Source organism: Triplophysa dalaica, chromosome 1 (genome assembly GCF_015846415.1).
Source record: "Triplophysa dalaica isolate WHDGS20190420 chromosome 1, ASM1584641v1, whole genome shotgun sequence".
Lineage (NCBI taxonomy): Eukaryota > Metazoa > Chordata > Actinopteri > Cypriniformes > Nemacheilidae > Triplophysa > Triplophysa dalaica.
Window position 1 is genome coordinate 10,084,888 of NC_079542.1, and position 18,834 is coordinate 10,103,721.

General features: G+C 37.3%; 1 protein-coding gene across 1 annotated transcript in view; it reads right to left on the reverse strand.

The window, feature by feature from the left end:
* Positions 1–18,834, reverse strand: part of arap2 (ArfGAP with RhoGAP domain, ankyrin repeat and PH domain 2) — a 72,885-nt gene that overhangs the window by 26,064 nt on the left and 27,987 nt on the right. Inside the window, exons 10-15 of the mRNA XM_056749589.1 lie at positions 18,170–18,276; positions 11,303–11,502; positions 9,293–9,378; positions 9,026–9,208; positions 6,167–6,341; positions 3,407–3,532 (exon numbers count right to left, since the gene is read on the reverse strand). Of these exons, the coding sequence (XP_056605567.1) occupies positions 3,407–3,532; positions 6,167–6,341; positions 9,026–9,208; positions 9,293–9,378; positions 11,303–11,502; positions 18,170–18,276 (877 nt within the window). The remainder of the gene's footprint in view (positions 1–3,406; positions 3,533–6,166; positions 6,342–9,025; positions 9,209–9,292; positions 9,379–11,302; positions 11,503–18,169; positions 18,277–18,834) is intronic.

The following is an 18,834-nucleotide window of genomic DNA, read 5'->3' on the forward strand; positions in this document are numbered from 1 at the left end:
TAAATTCTGTCATCATTTACTCACCCTCGAGTTGTTCCAAATCTGTATGGATTTCTTTGTTCTGATGAACACAGAGACAGATATCTGGAAGACTTCTTGGAACCAAACAGTTCTTTGCAACAATTAACAACCATAGTAGGAAAAATAGCTACTTAAATGTATTGGTTCTGTTGAACACAAAAGAAGGTATTTTGAAGAATGTAGGAAAGCAAACAGTTCCGAGGCACTTTTGTTTACCATTGTAATTTTGCCTACTGTGGTAGAACAAGCATTTGTTTGGTTACAAGCATTCTTACAAATATCTTTCTTTGTGCTCATCACAACAAAGACATTTAAACAGGTTTGGAACAACTCAAGAGGGAATAAATGAAGACAGAATTAATTTTTTTAGGTGAACTGTCCCTTTAAGGGAGAGGTCCATTTTAATTTGTTTTGATATTGAGATATTTGTTCTGTTCATACACCTAGTGAAAAAAAATCCACCTTAAATGGACCGGACAAGAGAAATTAAATAAATTAAAATAAACTTATATTTAATTCAAGAGTGAAAAGTATAAACAAAAAAAATATATTTTAAGAAGTTTTATTTATTTTTACAACTAGTTTTATAACTAAACATAATAATTATAAAGTAATACTTTATATATTTTATTTTTTGAGGGGAAAGGGCAAAATGTGTACAAAACGTTTTCTCATGTTACAAATTAAAAACCCTTCGGACCGCAAAATTCTTATAACATAAGTTGCATGTTATTAGAAAAAATAAGTTGTCAACGTACTAGGTGAAATGACTGTACAACTGTTCAGAAACATAAAAAAACTAAAGGTAAAGTCATTGTTAGCATTTATGTATGGCATACAAGTAAAATGACTCGTATGTATGTAGTGACTACTGTAGATTGGATTTCAGAGCCTCAGTCATCAATGGATGTGACTCAAAGAAATCTTGTTTCAGCATTTACACAGATGAAACCTCATGGGGACTTGTTTGATACGCAGATGGACATTGTTGTCTATGAAAGGATCAAAACATTGATCCAGAAGAAAGAAATCGAGAAGTTGCCCCGGCTCAGAGACTAACAGCAACCAGCAGTGACAGGCAATGGGAGGTTGTTTTAGATACATTATCCACTTTAGAGCACACAGTGTTTCACAAACACACACGCACAGAGGAATAGCGCTGCATGATTTATAAAGGGGCAGATGTGGTTGTTTTCTCTTCTTCCCCTAAAAGCATGATTGCTCTACGGGGTGTCAACGGAAACTCAATGAAGCTACGCACAAATGTTTTCACTTCCACAATCTATAATGTCATGATCCAATGACATTCAATGTAATAATGTACTCACATAACCAAATAAGGTTTTTGTATTAAGCTGTTTTTCAACCCTTTGTGCCATAAATTTTGAGATACTTGTTTGAAAGATTTCAATGCCAAATGAATGGGAGACCTGCAGCTTTCTCTGGAATCTTTGATGAAGAGTCAAGTAGAATTTAGAGAGATTAAGTACTTTAGGAGAGTCAAGTGGAGATGAAAGATATGTTTGGGTGAAGGGAGACGGGAAATCACAGAGAAAATAATTCTGACCTCTTCGGTACAGAAGGACAGATCTACAATAAACGGTTTTTATCATACATGCACCCATGGCCCTAAGTTAACTTCCGATCTGTGGGTGGGTTATATTATTATAATTAATTTTATATTTAATTTATAGTTTATTCATTTATATAAAAATTATATTGTATATAAATTGTATTACATTAAATTAAAAGTACTCAACAGTTTTTGATTCTTTGGGTCTACCTGACGTTTTTTATGTTGTTCATCTGAAACCATCTAGACATAAAGTAAATAAATGCAACTGTGCAGTAACTTAAAGTGCATTTAAGTTATGCATTTTATTAGGTTGTATGCACCCCGGGAATTGAACCTGTAACCTTGGCATTGTTCTATTAGTGAACAAAATGCGTGAAAAAAAAGACTCGGGATAGCTAGGACAAACTTCAACACGCAACCATGCACACACAACTAATAAACTAAAAGTTTGGAATTTTGACAGCACGTATCTTATTTTTTTTTACGAACATTACAAATTATTTTTTTTAGTTCAATGGCAGGAAGATCAGGTTAAGTGCAAACGAAAATGTTCCCATAACTGAGAAGTGATGTCAGTGTAAATGGCCAGTCTTGGATGTACAGTGCTTTTATTAAAATCCCCAGGATGAAACCATGAATTATTGACACTAGGCTTTATATAGAACATTTTAGACCATTAGCGTGAAAGGCTTTAAGGCAACCTGAATGGAAGAGCTTTGGAATAAATGTCCTTTATTAAAAAAGCACATGCAGCATTTCCTGTTGAGCAAACAAGTTTAAATGCACTATTTAAGGAGTGCCTTTAAAATTCTAAGAGGCAACACTATTCTTATGACAACATTACTGTGGCCGCACACTTTTATCTTTTTTGATGATAATAAATTAAATAACAGGGTATTTATCGGCTCTGCTATGACAATTATTTACAGAGGCATGTAAGCCATTTTATAAAATGCCTTCTTAAGGGAGAAAAATGACTAAATCGGTAAATAATAATAGTCTAGTTGGAGGTAGTAGAGCAATGCTCTAAAGTGGTAAATCACCACAGACCTAAAAATACAAACCCAGTACAGTGGTTTGTTGTCGTGCCACAAAACAAAGTCTGTTCTTCCACCCTATTTTCAAAAGTTTCATCCATTTTCTTAAGTTTTTTGATACAAAGAATAATGAGGCATTAATTTAACACAATACCAGACGTTCTTTAAACTTTCAAACGGCTCTCACACTTACTTTTAAGACACTTTGAGATTTCTTAAACACAGCTTGCTTATTATTTTCAGCCTTATAACCGCACATGCTGGTATCAGTGGAAAACAGGCAGAAGACCAAAGTGGGTTACCGCAGCTTGAGACAGATGTCCCTCAGGATAAAAGATAGACCCTACAGTGGAACATGTGCTCCAGATGCTTATGTTACTTCACTAAGAGTCCGGCTTAATGTGGGGCCCTATCCCGGCCTCCTCCCCAGAGAGAACTAATGTCTAACCACCAGCGGCCCACTCCAGATGTTTAGATTAGAACAGCAGGAGCACAGCGGGTGCCAGATAGATGATAGGGAGAAACACTGATTAAAATTTTTAAACATCCTTGAAAGAGTAGAATCTTTGTGGGGCTTTAATATGAAGCAAGGACTATGAGAAGGATGGTGTAATACAGTATTTGAAAGACAGGGCAACAATTTCCATCCATGGTTGAGGATAAACAGAAAGTACGGATGAATATTCATGAGCAATTATTTGGATGAATGGATAAATAAGGAGGTGGGAGGTTGGATGGAAAGAGTTTGGAATGTAACAACGGATGGACTCACCAGGTCTTCCTCTCCGGTCCAAAGTGGACTTGCCTGAATTCACAGAACAGAAGAGAAATCCATCCATGAAAGAGGGAACATCAGCCGAAGAACTGCTGTCACAAACTGCATCCAGTTTAGGAAAATCTATACAGAGAAAGAAAAAACAGAGAGAAATCTTATAAGAAAAAAGGCTGATTAGGAATAATCCCATAATGTAGTGGAAACCGAAAATCTGTTATATGCACACCCGGCTCGCTTTTCTAGTTTGCTTTTAACTGAAACACAAAACTATTTACTGTACATCAGACGCTTCTTCACAACCACAGCTTTAAACTTTAAACAGTGACTTTTATACATTTTTGATATGGTATTTGACAACATCTCGCTCCTCAAGGTTATTTGTTCATACACAACGCCCGTAAAATTTCTAAACAAGAAAGCTCAAGGTTATAAGATATCCTCTTCATCTTCGCTTTCAATTTCTCTCGCTCGCTTTAACTTATTTTTCACCTGCAAGTCTGCTACCTTATCACATTCTGACTTAATTAGCCCCTATGCTCAGGTTCAATTTTCTTCGGGAAGGCCTGCAGTACTAAGTGAGATTTTATCATGCGCTTGCAGTCCACAACATGGAAAAGGTTCAAATAACTTTAATTGAAAAGCCTTTCAATTGAAGGATCTTCCGATCCATCCATCTCTCCCCTCAGGCCACAGATACCTCAATGTTCAAACCAGAAGGATTAAAAGTGATAATGAGATAAAGGGAGAGAAGTCAAATTTGCCAATTGCGGCCCACATGCATCGTACATGAAAATGGAGAACGTGTGAAATCAAGTCATTTAAAGGCAGTTCACACAAAAATGAAAATTCTTTCATGTTTAACTCACCCTCAAGTTGTTGAATAAATGATTTTGTTCTGATGAACACAGAGGAAAATATTTTGAAGCTTGGAACCAAACTATTATTGGCTAGCATTGACTACATAAATTTGCTTTATGTATTTTTTGTTCTACTGAAAACAAATGAAGATGTTTTAGAGAATGTGGGAAAGCAGAAAATTACAGAGGCACTTTTGACTACCACTGTAATTTTTCAATTCAATTCAATTCAATTCAAGTTTATTTATATAGCGCTTTTCACAATGTGTATTGTTTCAAAGCAGCTTTACAGGGGCAAACAAGAAAAACAGAAAAGTTAAAACACAGCACAGTGCATGGTATTTATACAACGAGTAAGTTCATTCTAATAAATAACATCTAATTTCTAAATAAATAAATGAATGAATGCAGTCTCCCCATTTTTCCTACTATGGTAGTCAATAGTGGACAAGAACTGTTACAAGCATTGTTCCAAGTATCTCTGTGTGCATCAGAACTGATACATTTATACCGGTCTGGAACAACTCGAGTGTAAATAAATGATGACAGAATTTTTAATTTTGGGTGAACTGTCCCTTTAATTGTTGCAAGTAATTGAGACCCTGCAGAGGATAAGCAAGGTTTTGAGAATAGATGGATGGGTTTTTGTGCTATGGTTATATAGTGTATCCTTTAACACAGTATAATACAAAAGTTGTGGAGAGTCTCCACTATTGAAAAACAAAAGTGTGTTTGTACAGTACATATGTTTTTATAACATCGTAATTGAATCACATATTCAAGTCATTAGGGTAATGAAACTTTATCCCCACACAGAATTAGAGGTTACACAAATGTTGTCATGCTGTTGTTACGATGTAAGCAAGCTTAACAAAACATTGGCACAACGCTGTAAAAACATTTGGGGTTGTAGTGATTGGAGGATTGCTTAATTAGGATAGTTGGCACGCTTCCTATAAAGGCCCCAAATGAGCACTTTGATGACAGTTCAATGCAATTCAGTCTAGACACACGAAAACACAAACTACCGCTAATTATAGACACTTTCAGTAAAGATCTCTTAAGGTACAGATGTGTGTGTGTGTGTATATGTGTGTGTCCTGCATTAGCCTGTGAGAAATGCCAATTTGATTCAAAGCACCAATTAGGGCACCTCAGCGCTGACAGTGTCAACCAATCACCAGCGAGAATGCATAAATGCAAAGCAGGTCGCCAAAACATTTTCCTTAAGGTAGCGTGTCATTAATCATCTATGTCTCCTCAAAGCCTCTTTCAGACGCTATTAAAACTGGTTTAATGCTCTCTTGCTCGAGTGTGAGACAAGCAAGGACTATGAAACTAGTCCAATGACTTTTATGAACATTTATGTGAAAATAAAAAAGCACTTATAACAATTATAACAATGTTTACAATGTAGCAAAATCATTTCAAACTATTCAAGATACATAAACATTTAAGGATTTGGCAAATGCTATTATCCAAAGTGACTAGAAGTGCATTTATGGTACAATGAATATCCAAATTTAGTCTTTTTTATTCAGAATATGGTGATAGATTTTTCCAAGGCTGTCATCCAGGTTTCCTCATGACGAAGGATCACTTAAAGGGATAGTTTAATGCTGTCTTCATTACTCACCATGTATGACTTTCTTCCTTCTTCAGAAAACAAAAGAAGATCTTTTGAAGCATGTTAGTAACCGAAAAATAACGCCCCCCCCCTAAACTTCTAGTCAATCTGTAACGGCATTGTTCAGTTACCAACATTCTTCAAAATATCTTCTTTTGTGTTCTGCAGAAGAAAGAAAGTCATACACATTTGAAATGACAATAGGGTGCTCAAATGATGACAGAATTTTCTTTTTTTTGGTGAACTGTCCCTATTATGAGCACACTGACATACCTGAAAGCTTATTGTGGTGGAGGAACTCCATCTGCAGTCTCTGGCCTGCTTTCTGAGCCAGTAGGTATGGAGTGGAGTACTCAGGGTCACCTGTCGCACACATCACGTCTGCTCCGGTAAAAACCAGGGTCATGGTCTGCAGGACGTCAGGAAGAAGCACCGCAGCACAAAGGGCCTGTAGACACAAAGAGTAGAACATAAGAAATAGGACCAGCCCTACAGCTGCTACAGCACATTCAAAAGCAAGGCAGTCCTCTCTGCAGCCATATGCGTAATTGAAGAAAACATACAGCCACCATATTGAGCTTTGGAATTCTACACAAGTGGTCCATCACCTCCATCCTGTTACATCTCCGGCACACACACAGTAAGCTTTAGCTCCCACACGCACACATACTGTAAGCTTGTGCACAGCTCACCTAACTTGACAGCACATGATGAATTAACTAACAACAGTGTCAACAGTGTCAACATTGCACCCTTCCTTTTGCGGCCACAAAAAACAAACATTTACTGCATACAGCAGAATGCTTTACTTGGAATCCTGGTAGAGAATAACATTGACAGGAAATAGGGCATCCACAAAAAGAATGTAGTCAGTCCAATTAAAAAGAGATGGAGGGGGAAGGAGTCAATAAATACAATAGTGTGTGTCTCTACGAAAGACAGAGAGAGAGTCAGGGCGGGCGAGAGTAATGCAGTCGAACGCGGTTTTCTTCTAAAACGGTCCGATCCAGCCGAGCTATCGATCCTTCTCAAACAAGCCAGATCCGCTGGAGAAAAAAGGACATGGAGCCAGTAAACCACACACTATACACAAACACACGTATGTACTCTCATGCCAATACCTGTAGCTACCAAATTCATCACACTGACGGGCACACACATCCCACACGACGTAAAGCTCAATCCATTATCAAGAGCTGCCCATTTAAGAAGCCAAAAACCGAAGCACAATACACTAGTTCCCTTACATGGATGACTTCAAAAAATGTTCTTCTAACGACCAAAGCCCCTGGGGTTGTGTGTGTATACGTGCGAGTGTGAACATGTATTCTCTAGGTCAAATCTGCTGAAGAGGCTTTCTGGAGGTCACCGAGTTATAAGTCTAATTGGACTTTTAATCCGCAAAAAGAAAAGTCATAAGAATTCCAAATATAGAAAATGCTTTATGTGTGTATTGTATTTGCGCGAGCTCACAGTGACACACACACGCGTTTCCGAGTTAAATGGAATTTCAAATCTCAAATATTAGAAAATAGTGGGCGTGGTTTGCGTTTTTCACTGCAATATGATTGGATGTATAAAAACAGCCATGGCATTTTGAGATGGACTGACATTAGAAAGGAAGGAGGTAACAGACGGATGAATGAATGAATGGCCACAACACCGGGGTTACATCCCTACTCTTTACGAGAAGTGGCATGGGATCTTAAATGACCACAGGAGTCAGGACCTCGGTTTGACATCTCATCCGAAGGATGGTGCTTTTAACAGTATAGCGTCCCCATCACTATCCTGGGGTATTAGGACCCATACAGACCACAGGGTGAGCACCCCCTGCTGGTCTCACTAACACCTCTTCCAGCAGCAACCTAGCTTTCCCAGGAGATCTCCCATAGTGACCAGGCTCAGCCCGTCTAACATACGCCATTTAAGATGGACACTGCAGGGCGGAAGTGCATTTTCAGCTAACCGAAGATTATGAAGGCAGATGAATATAAAAAAGAGAATGGCCCATATTGATACACTATTGACGATAAAAAAGGCCATATTTAATTGAAAAACAAGCATTGTAAGTTTTAATTTAACTGGGACTTTAAACATTTATGTTAACCTGCACAGCAGCTAGCTAGGTATCTAGATAACTATTACGACAAACAGTATTTGCATGACCAGAAAATACAAAGAAAAGGCAAAAAATATCATACAAAAAGCCGAAAGCTAAGTGCAAGAGTTAAAACATGCACTGTTCAGGTGACCGATATAGGCAAGTATAGTTTCATCAGTTGGCCCCAAACTCTGTCACACTGGCCCCAGGGCATCCTTACTGTTGAGCCCTGCTGTAGGATTATCATCTACCCAACACCAAACCACTGCCAACTGACTACTGCTTCAAACTTCTGGTTTAAATCTATCATTCAAAAACGAAAACGAAAAAAAAACTTGAACTCTGTGGATTTTTCGGGAACATTCTGTTTGTTTCTTTCCCAAATGCACCACTCCATTTATAATCTAATCTCACCTCTGGATGTACCTAGACAGCTTCCTTTATCTCTTCCTCTCTTTCTACTTTGTCTCTCTCTCAGCTCATCGTACAGTTAAAGCTAGCTGTCATGCAACATTTTCAGAGAAGTGCCAAAAACTCCCAAGTGTTTCTCTTGTCTCACACACACTTAATCCAAAGCCCCCCACCTCCTCCATCTCAGGAAAACCAAAAGCGGACATGATCTGTGTTAAGGTTGATGTGGAGAGAATCTTTGTGCTTTAGGAGTAAATTGGACACATTCAACAGAACAATGGCAATTTTTTAAATTAAAGAATTTGCTCAAAAATATTATTTTAATTGATGGTGCAGTATTTTGGGTTATGCAGCAAAGCTAAAACCCAAATCTTTTGTGTGGTTTTGGTGCAGCCTTGGCAACCTGCTCCAAAAAGCGGTAGGAGACAGTTACCATGGTAACTCAGATTTACACCTGGGCTACCAGGTGAGCCAAAGCAGCAACAGATGTAGACACGCAAACACACAGCCACCAACACTTTCTCGAGGCCTAATGGGCCTTTTAATGAGGCAGAGAAAAAATAATGTGAAGTCAAAGGCCAACATTAGCGCACATACAAATACTGACACGCACACACCTTGTTGAGTTCCTCCTGGGTGTTAAGACCTTCCAGAACTTTCTTGTACTTCCTCTCCTTGTACTTCCTGCGAATAAAGGATGCGCGCTGCTCTGGCGACGGCTGCTTGCAAAGCTTTTCCTCTGGGGGAAGATTTGCTGCCCAGAATCGGTTTGAATTTTTATTCCCAACCTCTAAAAACAGCTAGAAGAGAGAGAGAGGAAGAGCGACGGAACGTGAGCAAAATACATTTTTGGTTCAAATCAATGCATAAAAAATGACTGTCACCTCGATGAGCTCATTGCTCCATATGCTGCTGTCTAACTTCATGCTGCGGACCTTGGAGATACCAGGACCCAAAAATCGATGCTGACCTGGATCACAATTTCAGTCTGTTATAGTTTTGAATAGTTTAATACAGTCAACTTGTTTCATTTATGCAGACATCACATTCTCTCTCATAAACACTTTAAGGACAGATAGGCCGGATGTCAAGTTTTTAGCAAATAACAATTTTGCTACCAACGTCACACACTCTTGTTTTTGGATGAATTTTTGGATGAATTTCATTAAAGAGATAATAGGCCTATGCCTTCAGGTCATGTGTGCATTTACACAGATGCTATAATGTATTCTGTGTAAAGAATGTGCAGATCTAAAGTCCCTTCAAAACTAAACATGGCTTGAAACTAAATTGTTTAAATGCAATGACTCATTTGACATATATACAGACTCAAACTCATTATAAATTTCGTAGAATCCTTTCCAGGCAATCTTTTCTCCAGCATGCCACAACAATTATTGCAAATGAAAGCCTCGAAAAAGCCATTAATTGCTAATGAATCATAAGTAATTAATTGTGTTTGTTGGTCTGCGCATTTATTTAGCTGAACTCCGGGCACCATCGCCGCCGTTGTTTATGCGAGACAGAGATGAATTAAACATGGCAGAGAGAAACACATATTTGAATATGTAGTTTGTGATTTTCCAGCATAATTAGCAGCATTTTAGGGCAGTAGCTGGCCATCAAAGATCATTCGAGCTGCCTGAAGCCAATGGGACTAAAGATGCTTTGTGTATGCGTGTATTAAGGAGACTCGCTGGGAGCTTCGTAGCATCTACGAAAATCCCACTTCCTCTATAAAACCTTATGTAAAGTAGCAAAAAGAAAATTAAAACCACCAAAAAGCTTTATCTCAAGTTCAACTTTTTGAGAAATATCTCTTATTTCAAAGTAATAAACGGAGGGAAACGTAAAAATGTGCACACTGGGAGTTTCTATGGTAACAACAGGTGCACTTGAGGAATGTCTCCTATCACAGGCGTCGATTTAAAGAGCTTATTGCAATTACATGTGTAAAGAAACAGACAAACCCAAATATCTGTCATAGAGCCACCAATCCTGATTGATATCAGATGGCGTGTGAAAGAGAGAGAAATGGTGTAAAACGAGACAAAAATGAATGAGAAGGAACAAGCAGGAATCAGATAGGCATTATAAAGAGGAAGACGGATCGCGAGAAAAGGGAAATCATTTCACCCGTCTCTCTTTCACACAATCTCTGTCACGTACCGAAGACAGTTTGCTCTCATTTAATCGTTCAAGATATTTTTTCTTTTCGTTTCTCTCTTGTAATTGTCAGAGGCAGAAGCTCGGCTAATTAAAGTGTCTGCGCCACACATTCGATGAACGCTGCCGCAGACTTTTAAGAAGTGTGTCTCCCTGCTCGATGGCTTATTCAACAGCCGATAGCACACGTTCAGCCAGTACTTCCTCTTGTACCACTACCTAATGTAATATTAAATGGCCACATAACTGAAATAATGAGTTCATTTATGGTGTCGGTGGGTGGCTGGAATAAGGAATGCCAATTAAAGCCAAGAAAAGAGTTGGAGAAAAAGAGGGGAAAAACTGAGAAATGGATATATATTTATGGATACATATGTGTGTGTGTGTGTGTGTGTGTGTGTTTGTATCTTACTATACTGAAAAAAACGGAGGAAGAAGAGAGAAAGAAAAGAACCACAAGTAAAAAAGTGTCTCTGCCTGTGAATGGAGTGAGATCTACAGTATGAGGCCTGAAAGCCAAAGCCAAGATGTCACATTTCCATTTATTCATTTGGAAGACGCTTTTATCCAAAGCAACATACATTCCATTATACTATACATTCATTTCTGAGTATCTGCAATCCCTGGGATCGAACTCATGACCTTGGTGTTGTTAGCGCCACGCTCTAACCATGAGCTACAGGAAAGCTTGAGTTTTGTTTCCTATTATGTTTCTTATTCGTTCTTACCTGTACAATTCTTGCAGATGACCACACAGAGATTAATGGACGCCCATTCCGGCTCAGATGCCTGACAGTCTGCACACTTCCTGTTGGACTTGTTGAACCAAACCTTCTCCAGAACCTCGTAATTGGACAAGGACTCTACGATTGATTCCTGAATCGCCTCTATCCATTCCTCCCTCTCACGCTCTGACTCTGCTGTAAAGCTGATACAAATGAAACATTTTTTAAACTCTTTATTAGACTTAAATTTTAAGAAAATGTATAACGAAAGTTCCAATCTGTAAATGTTTTTCTGGTTAAATTCCAGAAAACTGGTTAAAATCAGTTTTCAACAAACAAAAATTAAATGATCAGTGTTGAAAACTCATTACCACGATTCACAATGCTAATATAATAATAATGGTTCAATTTTATGTTTCAGACATAAATGGCAATAGAAAAGAAAGGTAACATATTGCAGCTAAATATGCATATATCTTTATTTATTTATTAAAGAGACCCTTCAAAATGTTCAGTTATGCAGCATTTCTAGAAGAATTGTGGCCATTCCAGTTCAGTGACTATTGAATTTCAACAAAATCAAACCTCAGGAGTGACAAAGTAATCCTATAGCAATGTGAAAGACTGGCAGCATGACAATGAGACGTGATAAAAATCCAGGTTATCATATATAAAAATATTTTTTAACTTATCCTAAAAACATGTACAAATATTAGTGTTTTATTGCGAAGAAGTGAATTTGAACTTGTTTTCTTTGACCTATTTGAGTTCAGAAAAATACAGAGCATATTTTCTATTATTTTGACCGGTCTCTCCAGTTTTAATTTTCTGCAAATTAATGCAAATAGAAACAATATTTTTATTTGAATTTCAGGAGAAATTTTGTTAGTTGTGCACAGAATGAAACAAAAATTAACATTTTACCTAAACACATACCAGAGCTGCGTAGTGAGAGATTACATGTATTCTGGATTACGTAATCAGATTCCAAAAAACAAAGTACTCGTAATTAGAGTAAAATACATTTTAAAATATTCATAATCAGTCTACAGTTACTTTTTTATGGATTACTTGATCGCATATTATTCACAGAATGACAGTCTAGTGATTCTCCTATATTTTTCATTTCAATTTTTTAATAATAAACATCTATTACTTATATATGTTTGTGATTCTTTGAGTTTTTTTCGGCAGAGAGGGAAGGGTATTGGAATCGCACACATAGATGCAAAATGGAGCGGAACTCAGCATTTGACCCCTGAACGTATAGACACTAGGGGTGTGACAAGAAATGTACCCCTAGAGATAAGACCAGAAACAAGATTGTGTTCACAAGAACAGAACCAGATTTTTACACAATTTTTTAGATACACGCAATGACGAATTATATGTTTATTCTTCTCTTATTTTATTTAACTGAAAATCGCAAAATGTGGGCATTTTAAAAATCTTTAATGAATGAAATTTTTCATATATTTTTATGAATTATTATATGATTTAAAAGTGTAAGTGCATCTTTAACACTAATTTCACCAACAGGATCTATCAAAAAATCTTGTCATGCTTTAATCTCTCGAGATTTTGTGGCACAAGATTTTATCACACCCCTAACAGACACCATTTTAATTTTATGAAAACTCTTGGGTAAACTATACATTGTCACTATAAGTAAACAATAACAGCAAATTATATCAGTGTTAGTATTTTGTTCATATTGTACTTTAAAAAATGTTGAGGCTCTTGTTAGTGATAAAGAATGGATCTTTGTATCTGACAAAATAAAAAAAATGATCCTGCTTATATTTATGTGACATAAAATAGGATTTAAATCAAAAGAAATCTAAATGTAATCAAAAAGAAATCAGATTTTGTTACCAAAAATGTGTATTCTAAGAGATTAATATTACTGACAAATTTTGTTATGTAATTCATAATCAGCAAAGGATTACAATTCAAAAGTAATCTACCCAGCTCTGCACATAGGCTGCCTATAAATAGTTTAGAATGGTCTCCTTATTTTCCGCTGCTATTTTTTTATATACAGTACATAAGCAAACCCTAACTTTAACCTGATTTAATTCACAATGGATCTCATTTAGCTTGCGTTAGGTAGCAAACATATAAGGAAAAAAACAACAATGACTTTTTAACTGCTCATTATTGCATTATGATTGGCAGTGATGAGACACAATGCTATCTAAACATAAAACCTGTAAAAGTACTGAATCTGCTTTCCATTTTTATTACGACCCCCTCTGCACCAATCATTTTAATAGAGCGCAGAGAACCCCGTACCTCACCACTGAGAAATAAACTCGAATTAATTTGGCAACAACTAATTCTAAATAGTCCGCCAGCCTCCCATCGCTCAACGTTTAGAATGCAACTACAAACAGATCAATATTCTGTCCTGCCCACAATAACAAAGCAAGGAGATAAAGAGGAAAAATCTTTACCAGTGCACCCCAGTCAAAGGAAGAGAGCGATGGCTTTTCATTGTTTGCTGTTGTTGTTATTGTTACTGTTTTTTTTTTAGCCGGGGAGCTGCATCAACCATAAAAGAATCATTAAAATACAAACACAAAAACATCTAATCGGTTAGGCCTCTGCAAATGGCCACTTTGTTGGAAACATCAGCTTGTGTGGGGTCACAGGTGAGCAACACTGTTACTGTACAGCCGTTATAACAGAGCTGATATTTATAATGGGGAAAAAAAAGAAGAAACAACAGATCAATAATGAGCGCGCTTCAGATGGATAGTATCAGAGAAGCTAGACAGCCATAACCAGAGAGTGGCTGTACCAAAATAACAGCCGACAACCACATATGAAAAAAAGAAGTGCAAAAGAAAATAACAGAAGTTTCCTTTGCCTTTAATAAATCTAGTGCTGTCCACAAGCAAGCACTTCATTTAATTATACACAGGCAAAAAAAGTTTTTCCTTGTTTGGAACTTTAAATCACTTTTTAGTTAGTCAGTGTGCCACTAGATCAAATGTAGTAAGAGGCTAAACTCTAAAGTAGGAACGCTACAATAAATGAAAAGAGAAAATGTCACACCTTTTAAGAAGAAATGTTCCAAACTAGGTAGTGAAAAAAATAACTGCAGAAGAAATGTTAATAATTAGAAACTTTTCGGTTCACTTGCTGGGGGTTCTGCTAAACCCAGAAGAGCACAAAGGTGGTACAAGTGCGGTCCAGATAAAGCAGTGAGAAAAACGTTATACTGCATTCCATAAATCTGGATGTACTTTCCTGCATTTTGGGGTTTGCTGTTTAGGAGACCAATCCATGATCCTGATATTCTTAGCACTATCAAATTATTTCTCCAGGATTGGTCCTAAATTTTATCTGATGTTTATCTATACTCTAAACTACTACACTAGTTAATTATAAACTATAAATAAGCCTAATTAAAAAAAATAAGTGTATTTTCTCTTTCCTGTACCTGCTGATTTGATGTTCAGCATTTAGAGTTATCTGCAGTGACAATGTCATTCATTTTGATGCAGTGGCCGATTCAAGGCAACATGACTGACAGAAGCCATCAGCAATGCAACAAGGTAATAGAGTACAGCTTATTACAAATCAATGCACCAGCTACCAACGCACAGACAGTGCATTACATGTAATCCAACATCTGTTAGAAGTCGGATGCAAAAGTCAAGCAGGAACGCCTACAGTACTTGCAACTTACAGAACACTGATCTGGCAGAGCTCAGACTTAAAGGTCACATTCCCCACGATCACATTTTTCAACTTTTAGTTATTGTAAGAGCATAAAAAATACTCAAAGTTCAATGCCAAGCGAGATATTGTCTTTAACAGAATTTGCTTAGAATTGACTGTTAATGCTAATCCTATGCAATTAAGGTAACAAATGTTTAGCATTAGCTGGAAAACTGAGCTCATGATAGACAGACAGAACAACACATTGAAGGGTTATTTTGTCTGAGTTGTATCCAGTTATATGCTTTATCAGTAAGGTGAATGTGTATTTTGTTAAACGTAGTTATTTTCTAGATAAAGCTCCAAATTAGATTACTAATAATTATTCTTAATTCATTAAATTACACAGCCTAAAGTGGAACTAGTACACAGAGTAGTTTTTCAGAAGAGTAATTTATACTTTTACTTAATTTCGTTTTAACACCAGTACTTTCATTGTAATTAATTACAATTTCAGCAATGTTACAGTACTTGTAATTAAATACAAATTCCCAGTTCTCTTTCCGTCACTGTCAGCTACACACGTTCTAAGATAACCAACGGTCAAGTACCAGCTTCCATGAGTTTAACATCGGCTGTGAAAGCTGTTCTGTGTAATACACTGATAGTGTGTGTGTGCGTGAGTGTGTGTGCACATAGCCTACCTCTAAAACACTTCTATGAAACGTCCTTTGAAGTCATGCTTGCAAATGTCTTCTGGTCACTCTGCTTGTTTTATCATCCTACTCATGTCCAAAAATTAAAGGCAAAACTTACTCTTCTGTTATTAGTGTTAATTAATATAACCGGTCTGCCGCCAACCAATCCAGTGTCATTTCCCTCGCCATAGTGGGAAAAAAAGTTGCGATTTCTTACAAGGATTGACGTTTGCACATCCACTAACATACCTCCGTTAAACTCTGATGAAGTGAGGTTGACGCAATTGTTACTGTTTATTGCTTAATGCCAAAGCTTACGAATACAGGTGCACTGAGAGCAGGACTGACAAATCACAACAGCCCGAGAAGCGGAAGCTCGCTCATATAGTATATGTGGGACATCTTCAAACACACGCTCTAAGTGGGGAACCAATCACGACAGACCTGGTCAGCTTTACCATTCAGAGCGTTTCGGAAGGAGGGACTTCATATAGACTGGAAGAAATCCAGTCGTTTTGTGAGAAGAGGGACAGCGGTGAACAAGAGACTTGAAATAAGTGAAATATAGAGCGTTATTTGGAATTAGAAACATGAACATCCATTGTTAAAAAACCCCAAAACATAATTAAAGCCTCTAAAACAGCAAAAGACTGGGTCCTTAAAGGCAGCCATTTAAACTTCAGTATTAAGGGGATATTTTATATTTTCATTCCCTTCACCTGCTTTTGGGGCGTCTTGCTTGATTCGTCAGCTTCAGTCTTTTAAATGGAACTGATATGGATTCTATGCATTCTATGAGGGAATTCTTTTGACAGAACGTCTCCACTTGATGTCTGTTTCAGTTGATTGTGACATGTCTACTCAGGGCTTAGACAATCTGTGGTAAAACACTCAGGAAGCCACTTGGAATTCATTGGTCCCAAAACAACTACAAGTTAAGGACCCTAAAGCAGCCCCATAACAGTTTATCCCCTCCAGCCCGGTTTAACATTAGAACAGTATTTTGAGATAGATATGCTGTGTTTTCCTTTCCAAACACACATTTTAAAGTTGCAATGAGTTGTCTGGTAACTTTCATGATCTCCCTCCTCTTGTTGAGTTTTCTTAAGAGTAGTCTCACAAACGCAGCTGTTATCAGATGCGAGAGAACTCTAAAAATTCATAGCCATCGCTTTTAAGTTATGTGTATGTTGTTCGAGGACTTTTTGGCATTCTCTTGCACTGAGATTTGCAGCACGCCCACTCCTGGGAAAGTGACAATTCTGCTGAATTTCTTCTAGGAGAAAACTGTCTTACTTTGGACTACATGCTTTTTTTTTAACTCAGAGCTTAAACAACTCAAATCTGTTATGAAATGGCCATATTATCCGTGAACAGATTTTTATATGGCATGGCAGGTCAACAACACCAGAATACCAGACTCCAATTACTCCCGTCTCATAAAACATCAGTTGTACTGTTTGCTTCTATTATTTTACAGTATGGCTCTGTCCAAATTCATAGAGCGCCACCTTGCATTCTTTATAGGCAGCTAGCTCTTAAGGGAAAATAACCTCACAAGTGACTGACAAGTGATTGATTTCAAACTCTCTCAAAACATTTAAACCGTTTACCAAAGAAAACACAAAAGCTAACAAATTGTAAATAATGTATTATCTTCTATCTTGCAGGTAACTTAAAGGTGAAATGTGGACGTTTTAGGAGTATCTATTGACAGAAATATTATATACATATCTATGCCTTCATAGCTCAATAAAGATCTTACGTTGTGATCCGTTTTGTTTTAATTACCTTAGAATGAGATATTTATATATACATACAACGCGGGTCTCCTTGCATGGAATACGCCTTGTTGTTTTTACAGTAGCCTTTAACTAACTCTACACAGCATGTTTCACAAATATGTTTTGTCTTTCGGCGAAGAAGCGAAAAGATGACAACTTCTTAGTTCTGTGTCAGCCACCATAGTGCTTGAACGGGAGGAGGGGGGGAAGTAGTGAGCCATTGGTTGCAATTTGCAACCTCACCACTGGATGCCGCTTAATTTCATACACTGGACCTATAATACTCATCTTGTTAAAATTCCTGTTCCGAAGACGAAGATATGCAAGAAAAAATGCGAACAACAAATTTATGGCCTATACATTGTTTCACTTCACTCACCAATAGCAAGGTGCTAAAGAAGAATAATGCACCATGCGCATGCCATAAAAATAGCTCTCCTCACACTGCAACCTGTTGAAATCTCTGGAGCCATTTGAATAAATAAATGAATGTTTACACTGAGAACACTTAATCTTCCAGCTCTAGCCTTGGGCGAAATTCTGATTATTAGGTTATTTTTCAAGACACAAGCACAAGGTTATATTAAAGAAGCCAAGGTAAGAAGCTTAGCTCTGTTTGAAGGTCACCTGAAAGCTATATTTGAAAACAATTATTGATGTGAAGATCTTCTGGTTTCCTGGGCTCATGTGCTTATACATATTACATTTTGTCTGCTCACCAGAAGGATTTGAAAGGTGTTGTGATCTCAAAGCCTTTCCTCTCAACATGTTTCACACTTGCAGCAGTCAAATCCACCACAGAAATGGCCAGTCCAGCATTAAAGTCCTGTAAAGAATGGATATTAACATAATAAGCTTAAGTTTTCAGGTCCGTTTTATACATAAAATAATATATGAATTATTATCCTGGATCAATTGTTGCCATGTGAACAGGTAAGAAAATTCCATTCAGGCATTCAAGATGTCTGTTTAGAGTATTATGGGCTCGAGTAATTTACAAAAAATGCTAACTTGGAAAATCAAACTTGGAAAGAAATCTTAAAAATGCAAGGAAACGAGTTTGTGAGAAGGGTCAAAGAGAACACCAGACGTTGAACTCACTGGAGGGTAAATACCTGCTGATCCATTGATTAGAGTGCGAATGAATGACAGAGTTTATTTCACACAAGAACAAGCAAGAAATACACAGCAAACTTTTTTCCAAACTTTACCCATTACCTCAAGGGCGACGCCAATACGAGAACTCTCAGAGGAATGCGGGATGTTTCTGGGAGGGAAGGACAGAGGACAAGAGAAAAGGAGCCAAAAAATGGCCACACATCCAGTTTTATGTCCTTGTGTTTGTACAAAGTACATTGGGTTAAAAGAGTGAATTTCAAGGGCT